The sequence below is a fragment of the Sardina pilchardus genome, chromosome 5, assembly GCF_963854185.1.
Source record: "Sardina pilchardus chromosome 5, fSarPil1.1, whole genome shotgun sequence".
Lineage (NCBI taxonomy): Eukaryota > Metazoa > Chordata > Actinopteri > Clupeiformes > Clupeidae > Sardina > Sardina pilchardus.
The window spans coordinates 25,436,772-25,446,771 of NC_084998.1; the positions used below are offsets into that span (position 1 = coordinate 25,436,772).

The following is a 10,000-nucleotide window of genomic DNA, read 5'->3' on the forward strand; positions in this document are numbered from 1 at the left end:
TGTTCGTGCGTGTGTGTGCGTGTGTGTGTGCGTGTGTGTGTGTGTGTGCCCCTGAGCACTGCCCCTCACAGCATCCACGGGGCAGCACTGCTAATGACAGCGCCACTCTGTCACCATCTAATGACTCCACATACCGACTCCCGACGGCCTTGAGGAAATGAATGGGTGACTGGATGATACACACTGTGTGTGTGTGTGTGTGTGTGTGTGTGTAGGTGTGTGTGTGTAGGTTAGTGAAAGAATGCCTTTGTAGGCTGACTCTAAAGCTCACTCCTCAGAGCTAGTAAGTCAGAACGGGCTATTGGCACACTGGGTAACATTGTTGGGAAACAAACTCTGCTGTGAAAAGCCCACAAAGTGAACATGAGAGCAGCTAGTATCAGTTCTTTATTTGGCCCGCTGGTCATGACAAAACACCACTGATTGTGCAATATGTCCTCAGACTAGTTTTCTCAGTATTGCAGCCAAGGTTATTGTAAACAAACCCCAAACAACGTAGACCAGAAGATTCATATATTTCGTTCAGTATGGTGAAATGAGATAGTCTGGATATCACCATAATAAGCTCAATCTTTCAAATGGAACATTAGTCTGGGGAGTCTGTGCTTTATTCCTACTGCACAAGAGGGCATAGTTCAAATGTCACTTTTACGGGCATAGTTCAAATGTCACTTTTGGATAGTCCTTCAACCAATTAGACCTATGATCAGGTGTATCTTTTTGACAAGCTAGTTTGCGATTGGACCACAAAGGTTGTGGACAGGAAGCAGGGTAGACAGATGTGCAGGTTTCCAGCCTGAGTTGTCGGGCGAAATCCAAATAGGTTCAGTATGGGGGGAGCTGGGCCGGTTACCTGGGCGACAGGTTGTCGTTCTTCATGATGTTGAGGTGGAATAGCGAGGGCGCCAGACACACGGCCAGGTTCATGGGGGTCATCTGGTTCTCCTCCACAGAGGAAGTGACGTCAGTCAGGAAGCAGAGCAGCGTCTGCAGCACCTCGCGGCTCTCGTCGGACATGAGCATGATGGCCGCCTGCACCGCCTGCAAACGCTGCTCAGCAGGGACATCTGGAGATGGAGGGAGAGAGAGAGAGAGGTGGTTAAGGAAGAGGGGAAAGAGATCATTGTGCAGCATTTTTCTATTCATGAGAGGCTCTTTAGCCCAAAAAAATTTTGTGCTGCATCTCTCCCTCTCTCTTGCTGGGCTCTTAGGGAAGAGAAAATGTATGATTGTGTTGAGCACTGCACACACACACACACACACGCACACACACACACACACACACACACACGTAGACACACACACGGACACACACACACACGTAGACACACACACACACACACACACACACACAGACACAGACACACACAGACACACACAGACACACACACATAAACACACACACAGAGACACAGACACACACACACACACACACACACACACACACACCAAAACACTATAGCTTGTCAGTCACAGTACCCCTGCCTAGCATGTCTTACACTGGTAAATGTGCAGGAAGGTCTCCCCCATCTTGCTGGTGAGCAGTGGCTCGGGCAGGTCCCTGAAGAACTGCTTGACCATGTCGGCCACGTCGTACGCCGACTGGTCCTCGTAGTCCACGGCGTCCGGCGACATCTCGCACGTCTGCCGCAGGGCCAGGATGCGGGACTTGACCCCTGACTTACGGAACAGGCCTATCTGCAACACCAAAGCACACAGAGCACAGTCAGGGCTGTGCAGTCAGCAGTGTGGAATGTGTGGGTGTGTGTGTGTGTGTGTGTGTGTCTCTGTGTCTGTGTCTGTGTCTGTGTCTGTGTCTGTGTGTGTGTGTGTGTGTGTATCCGTGTGTGTCATTCTGTGTGTGTGTGTATGACTTTGTGTGTATGTATGTACTGTATGTGTGTGTGAGACTCTGTGTGTGTGTGTGTGTGTATGTGTATGTATCTGTGTGTGTGACTCTCTCTTTGTGTGTGTGTGTGTGTGTGCCTGAGCCCACTGACCTGGTCCAGACACTGGCTCCTGAGGTAGCGCAGCGCCAGCTGGATGCAGAGGGGCAGTGGCTGGCCGTGGCGCTGCACGTGGACGATGAGCGGCACGCCGAACACCACCTTGTCCTTATACTCCGGCCCCTTCATCCGCTTCATGAACTTGGGCACAGACCTGAGGGAGAGACACCACAACAGCAGGAGCCACGTTAGACGTTACACCTCCACATTTCCCCTTGGGCATCAATAAAGTATCTATCTGTCTATATATCTATCTATCTGTCTATCTATCTGTCTATCTATCTATCTATCTATCTATCTATCTATCTATCTATCTGTCTGTCTGTCTGTCTGTCTGTCTGTCTGTCTGTCTGTCTGTCTGTCTATCTATCTATCTATCTATCTATCTATCTACAGTATCTACACTGGTATGCTCCTGTCAACGTCAAGTTCAAGCACTATGTCATTTTAGAACCATGAGAATCAAGAATCGGGTTTCTTCGGACAACAAAGTTAGAGTTAGAACACGCAAAGGAATTTGGTTCCGAGAGTGTCACTAGCGGGGGCAGGCAATGTATACACACACAACAAGTAAGTAGGTAAGTTATGCTTGTGTTTATTTGGTTTGTGAGAGAGAGAGAGGCAGAGGGTAAAAGAGAGAGAGAAAGGAAGAGGGGGATGAAGAGAGCATGTGAGTGGAGGAGAGAGCCATGTGAGCCTAGTTCACGTCGGCGGATTCATTACACACAATTGTTTATCTGGATAAAAGTTCATGGGTGGTCTCTCTAAGCACACAGAGCATGCATAGGCTACTGAAATTCCACAAATGCATTCAGGATCGTCCAGCACTCTGCACAAGAATGTGGATAGACACACAAAGACACAGACACACACGCAGAGACACATACCCACACACACAGACACAGATACATAAACACACACTTAAACAGACACACACACACACACACACACACACACAATCAATCAATCATTACACCACAACACCATCACACACACACACACACACACACACACACACACACGCACCATCACACAGACACACACAGACACACACAGCTTGGGGGTAAAATCCCAGCACCAATGACTGAGAGGGAAAGATGGCTGATTATGATGGCTCCAGTGTGGTTCACCCACCGGTCACCATCAAGTACATCACTGTGTCAGAGGAAGGCAGCAGTGCAGTGCACCGAGAGAGAGATAAGAGGTGACCACGAGCACTACCTCATCCAAAACAACTCTTTCAGACCTCCCCCACTTTCAGCTTGACCACACTTACCATCATATTCTATACAGTTGCTTTAGATCTATTCACTGCTCTCTTTCACATGATTTAGATTTTTAGCACGTTACGTTTGAAGTTTAATATTTGATGATATAATGATAAACGAGCTTGTATACTGATATCTAGATACACTACTAGGACGTATGGGGGTCATCCCTATCTTCCCCTGGTCCTATGTTCCCCGGTTTTCCCAAAAAGAGTCCTATGTTCCCTGGTCCCATGCAAAGTGGGGAACATAGGACCCGGGGAACATAGGTACGCTCCCGCATGTATGTGTATCTGTAAATGTATATGCACTATATGTATGTTTTATGCTCAGACTTTCACTAAACTGATTGCCAATACAAGGGCGTTTTCTCACCAGGTCCATCCATGTTTGTTAGACATCGAGTATTTCTCCATGATGGCAGTGAGGCGTAACAAGGAGAACTTCTGTAACAGGCTGAGCTGGCCAGCTGATTGGCTGTTGAGCTGTAGGGAGACCCCTGATTGGCTGAGGCGGTTGGATATCCTGAAGCTGGGCCACCTTAGTCTAAGAGGAAAGAGGTCATTACGCATACAACAAATACACACACGGCTTATAGGCACTATACTAGAATACTGACCAGAGGCGGCCATTCCTGCTTCCAAAGAGTAAAAGTCCTGCCATATACAGTATTCTTTCTACCTGTGCACTTAACACAGGTGATATCACTAATCATCTGATCTACCTGGCAGTTAATTAGGATGAGCTGGTTTCCAAAATGGTTGGATCAAATACTTTTACAGGACTTTTACTTAATGAACCCGGGATGTCCGCCTCTGATACTGACAGTATTAGTATATAGTATGCTAATACAATGAATGAACCAACCAACAATGAATGGATTTCATGTTTTTAGATTCAAGTCCAATCATCTAAAATATGGCCTACAATGTCCAACCCAAAAACATCCTTGTGTACAAGTAATTTCAGTGTAACTGTAATTGGGTTATGTTTAGTTGATTTATCTTTACTTACTAATTAAAACAAAACAACTGCACTTGTATTGATATTACCTGAAATACACTATTAAATAACATTACTCAATGTTTTAAATTTTTTTGGAAAAGAGCTCTTCAATTCTTTTTGTCTTTTTCCCACAGTCCCAAGTCCTACATGTCTTCTGAGATGAGCTGCCCGGCTCTCGTACTCACCTCGGTCTGGTCAACGAAGCTCCGACTCCCGAGTCCCTCCTCTCCCGCGTGCTGGTCGAGTCGGTGTCGTTCAGCGACACCCCGTCCCGTTCGCCGTCGCTGGGCGTGGCCAGCCCCTCGAAGTCCAGCGTGATCTGGCTGGCGGACCCCACCCCTTTCATCCCGCCCCCGTCCTCTTCGTCCCCGTCCTCGTCCTCCTCCTCGTGCAGGTGACTCTCGCCCTCTCCGTCGGGCGGGAGCACGTTCCTGGACCAGTGGTCCACGATCTGCTGCAGGCCGTTGACGTGCTGCAGGATGTCGTCCAGGTGCGGGAACAGGTCCTCCTTCTCCAGGTCCATCAGGTCGCCCGTGCTGGCGTACAGGTGCGAGCCGGGCACGTTGTCGTAGACGCTGATGCGGCTGCCGTGCGGGCAGCAACGTCCAGACAACCGCCCTCCACCACCTCCTCTTCCTCCCCGCGTCTGGCTATCGCCACTGGCCCTCCAGTTGATGTTGTCGTTGCTGGAGGGCGCCAGGCTCTCGATGGACAGTGCTTTGGGGAAGGTGCCCGGCTTGTGGTCCTTGGGCACGTGCACCACCAGGTCATCGTAGGAGCGGAACTGGTTCCTCCGCACGGCAGCTCGTTTGGGGGTGGAGGTGGAGGTGGTGGGGATGGAGGTGGTGGTGGCGCGAGTGTTCGTTTTAGAGTCAGTGTTAATCTCAGTGATAGTGCTGGTGTTGGGGCTAGTGCTGGTGCTGTTCAGGTCCTTGGTCGGGTCGGCGCGGTCCGGTCCGAGCTCGGACGTCGAGAGCACGTCCATGCCCTCCAGGTAGACGCCGCCGCGCTTGCTGAGCGGGTCCGTCTGTTTGGGCGGCGGCTCGGCCGCAACGCCGTCCTCGGACGCGCCCGGCGCGTTTTCGTCCGCACCGCCGGCGGTGGTGGTCTCGGAGCGGTCGGCCGTTCCGTCCCGGTCGGCGGGCGAGCGGTCGTTGAGCGGCGTGCTCCTGTGGCGGAGGCGAGGCATGGTGCTGTAGAGCGGCGGGAGGGGCAGCTCGGCACCGTCGCCGTCTCCGTCGCCGATCCGGACGCAGCGCAGCGTCCGCAGGGCGTCCGGCTCGCGCTGCAGCACCGGCCCGCTGATGACCAGCGAGCGGCGCTCGGGCCGGCCCAGCGAGCTGCCCCACGAGCGCAGCGTCTCCATGCGCCGCAGGAAGTCCTTGGCCCGCGTGCGCCCGTGACGACTGCCGCCGCCGCCGCCGCCGCCGCCGCCGACCTTGGCGGGCAGCGAGTGGTAGTGCGGGTAGTCGCCCGGCGAGTGCGCCAGGGAGGCGTGGGCCGAGTAGGCGCCCGGCGACGGCGCCAGGGAGAGCGAGTCCGAGCACGGCGTCGTGAGCGCGGAGGCCGAGTCCTCGCTGTGCAGCGAGCACACCTCGGGCTCGCTCAGGTCCGTCAGCACGCTCTCGCTGCTCACCGTGGGCCGCAGGCCCGAGCCCATGCCGCCGCCGTCCACCCCGCCGTCCACTCCGCTGCCGCTGCCGCCGTCCTCGCCTCCGTCCGACAGGCTCCGCCGCTGAGGGTCGCTGCCCAGGAGGAGGTCGATGTCATGCAGGCGGGACCAGCGGCGGCTGCTCGGCTCAAACGTCCATCGGTTGCTGATCGCCAGCAGGTCGTCCTCATCGGAGTCTTCGCTCTGCCACAAACGCACACAGCAGATGTTCAGCATGCAACATACTTAACCAGCTCCTAGTCTGGACCACTACATGTAAGTATGTGTGTAGTAGCTTGGAAATAGTTTCATGGGCTCAAATAACACAAGTCCAGGGACTTTAATTGTTCTATTATTTTAGTAACATTGACAACAGTAAGTATACTATTGTACTTGCTGACTTTAGTATTATTGAACAATATGATGAGGTGAAGGTTACTGTTGGTTTTGAATGCCACATTGGAGTAGAAATCCCTCTGTGCTACACATTTGTTAAAATACATATGAAGTCATGTTATTTGCAGTAGTTACAGCAACATGTTAAGGACTACACATTATTGTTGTTTGTCAAGGAATTCTTCCTATAAAAAGCCACACTTGCTCTGAATGAGTAAAGGCACATGGCAGGCTAAGGTGAAAATAAGATCAAAGTCAAAAGTCCGGTCACAATAGGTCACATTCCTGCAGGGATGCTCAAGTGTTCCTTTTCAAGATGAATAAGGAAAATAACAATGCTCAAATGCTCAAATATCCACAAAAGTAGGTTACACGGGATTAAAAGGACCATAGTTCTTTCAAAACACATAAAGTGATACAAGACAAAAACAGAGTTCTGCAGTACATCAACAGTCCATGGCATCAATGAGCTCCTCAAGCTGGAAGAGGCCAGTGGGGAGTCGTAAAGGGCCCATCTACTGTAAGTGAGAACATGATACTCATGTGTACTCCACTCTAGTGTATACCATACTTCTCACAAACACTACATTACAAACAACTAAAGCTAAGACCATTGGATCCCAGTTGACATGCAGTTTGGCATTTTTAATGATCATACATGATTAAGCCTATGAATTAAAGTTTTTTTTTAAAAAAAATGGAAGAGTGCCTTGGTCAATTTACCAATAATCATTATATATTTTTTTTCTACCAAAGAGCACCTTAAGCTATCAGAGGAACTACGCTGCAGCCCTCCAAACTCGTTCCATTTATCCAAGTTTACCTCAGGTGCGTCCTTGGGTACTGTGAGCTTAGCATTAAAAATGACAAGCGCGATGTAGCTCTTATATAAATACAGGTACATGTTGTTATAAAACTTACCGAGGGTTGCATTTAGGATTAGGTTTAAGGTTAGGATTAAAAACGCAATAGATTAGAAATACAGTAGCGCTTACATGGGATTGTTTTTTGAATTAACTTATCTAAGCACAACATCCTACGCATCACACACCTCATTCAAGATGGGACCGAACAAACTGAGCAAACAAAACAGATTTAATGTTCTAAATCATTTCAGTGTTTTTGGTGATTAATACAGAACATAACATCAACAAAGAACATCAAAACTAAATACACAAACCACTGATCATCAGTATACTGTATGTGGAAAAAGATCTACTCACTCTCTTCTTGGGAAGGTTGACATCCAGTTTCATGGAGGCACACTTGTTCAGCGTGTTGAGCCGCCTAGAGCAGAGACAGTCCTCAGGTCAGCACAGGACAGGAGTGCGATCGCAGACATAAACAGCACACGGCACATCTACCGGCTCTCTCTCTTACTACCCACACACTCTCTCCTCTCTAATCGCCCCGAGCAGCGCCTTTTCTCCAAACACAAACAAACACACATCTGATTGGCCGGGGCTGTTCTAGCATTATAATCCTAAGGCTGAGGTCTTCCCACGCAAGAGGGTTTGGAGAAAAAGATGCACGCAAACTCTCAAGAGATGAAGGTGGGACTGAGACAGAGAGAGATAGAAAGAGTGTATACATGGGTGAGTGAGAGAGAGAGACTATACAAGGGTGAGTGAGAGGGACAGAGAGAGAGAGAGAGTACATGGGTGAGTGAGAGGGACAGAGAGAGAGAGAGAGAGAGAGAGAGAGAGAGAGAGAGAGAGAGCAAAGGGGAATGAAAGCATGCAAGTAAGACAGACAGCAAGACAGAGATCCTCTTCCTGTGGGTCTTTGATGTGATCTTAAAGCACCTCTTAAACTCTCATCTGTCTGATCTTCACCACAGGGACTCGGCACTCGACACACACACACACACACACACACACACACACACACATACACACACACATGGCACTCGACACACACACACACACACACACACACACATACACAGGCCACCAGCTGGGGTCACACAGCTATCACAAGGGTGCCAGGAGACACTAAACATGTGCTGGATGCCCAGACAAATAACACTGACTACAGGACCAGCACATACCACTGCCATTCCATTCAGCAAAAAAATAAAAAATAATTAAAAAACCCTATTGTTAAAATATCTCTCTATGTCTGCCCTTATTCAAAAATGTACCCATTGCCCTGTATTTTTTCATTTTTTTAGATATGAGCTTCTATTCTTTCACTACTGACACTACACGTAGAAGAATTCCCCTGAGTCCCCCTGGCATGTGAATCTGTCAGAGCATGATCCAACTTGATTAGGCATCAGAAAGTACAGAGAATTAAAGTGTTGCCACATAAAAGCTGTATGTGTGTGTGTCTTTGTGTGTGTGTGTGTGTGTGTGTGTGTGTGTGTGTGTGTGTGTGTGTGTGTGTGTGTGTGTGTGTGTGTGTGTGTGTGTGTGTGTGTGTGTGTGTGTGTGTGTGTGTGTGTGTACGTGTGAGAATCCAGGCACTGCTCTAGTGAGGGGGTGGTGAGGTGAAGGGAGGAGGGGGGGTATGTTTTCTCTGACAGTAAAGCTGTCAGATCCTACTAATACTGTCATTAGTGTCATTAGCTTAGGAGAGGAGACACAGAGAGAGGGAAAAGTGTAGAAAAGGGCAAGAGAGAGAGAGAGAGAGAAAAGAAAGACAGAAAGCATGCATGAAAGAAAGTGGAGATTGAAAATGAAAACATAGGGTGAAGAAATGGTGACAAAAAGAAAAGGAGGGTGAGAGACGACAAAGGAAATAAACTAAACGGGAAAAAAATTCAACATTGGAGAAACGGTGAAAAGACCAAGGCAGTTTAGGATGGAGAGACGGTTAAGAAAGGGGCCACTGAATGAGAACAGCAAAAGTTTGACCATTTTTTAACCAATGACACTTAAAGGTGCAGTCAGCAATCTTATGCGATTTGAAGTCCATAAATTTTTTATGTCACAATCAATTCAGCGGCCCATTTTTTGAGTAGCCTACACTGTAAAGAATACTGTTTTTTTGAAGGCAGCACAGGCCCTGAAAACTGGAAACAAAGTGGAGGCAGCCTGTCCCCCAAACAACAATGAAACCTTGCGTAGAGTCTGGGAATACTGAAGGGAGGGCTGAGCTACCTCTCTGGTGTGCTTTGTTTGGTCCTTGGTTAAAAAATATAATCTATGTTGTTTTGGACAAAAGCATCTGTGGTAATAAATCTAAACATACAGTATAAACATAAACATGAACAAACGTGACTTCCTGCGCAATCGCTGACTGCACCTTTAATTGTACCACAGCATAACAGTCCATTTGATCTCATTAGGAATATTTACAAACATCAAACCCTGACCACAAGGTAAACGACCAAAGCAGAGCACAAGCAGAGCGCTTCATAGCAACAGAACGGGACCACAGGAGCCACAGAGTCCGAGTGGGACAGACAACCTGCTGTAAAAGCTCACATCTACCGCTGTCGGGCCCTTCAGCCTAAAACACGGACACACACGGCCATCTGTTGGTCTCCCCTACCACTCCAGCCCACCCCACCCCACCCCAGCCCAGCCCACCCCAGGCTCCCCGAGGCTGCCCTGGCCTTTGAATCCCACTTGAGAGAGCAGAGGGCACAGACAGCCCAGCACAGGGATCAAAGGAGCTAGGGGACAGGGACACTGGTTTATAGAGGATGCGCGAGACAGGGATCTACA

At 49.2% G+C, this 10,000-nt stretch overlaps 1 protein-coding gene across 4 annotated transcripts in view; it reads right to left on the reverse strand.

Annotated features, from left to right (window-relative positions):
* The window catches only part of stard13a (StAR related lipid transfer domain containing 13a), a 35,830-nt gene that overhangs the window by 5,610 nt on the left and 20,220 nt on the right, over positions 1 to 10,000 (reverse strand). For all 4 annotated transcript variants that reach the window (XM_062537057.1, XM_062537056.1, XM_062537059.1 and 1 more), the window contains exons 4-9: positions 7,550 to 7,613; positions 4,465 to 6,134; positions 3,650 to 3,820; positions 2,001 to 2,160; positions 1,500 to 1,698; positions 854 to 1,067 (exon numbers count right to left, since the gene is read on the reverse strand). In XM_062537057.1, coding sequence (XP_062393041.1) covers positions 854 to 1,067; positions 1,500 to 1,698; positions 2,001 to 2,160; positions 3,650 to 3,820; positions 4,465 to 6,134; positions 7,550 to 7,613 — 2,478 coding nt within the window. The remainder of the gene's footprint in view (positions 1 to 853; positions 1,068 to 1,499; positions 1,699 to 2,000; positions 2,161 to 3,649; positions 3,821 to 4,464; positions 6,135 to 7,549; positions 7,614 to 10,000) is intronic.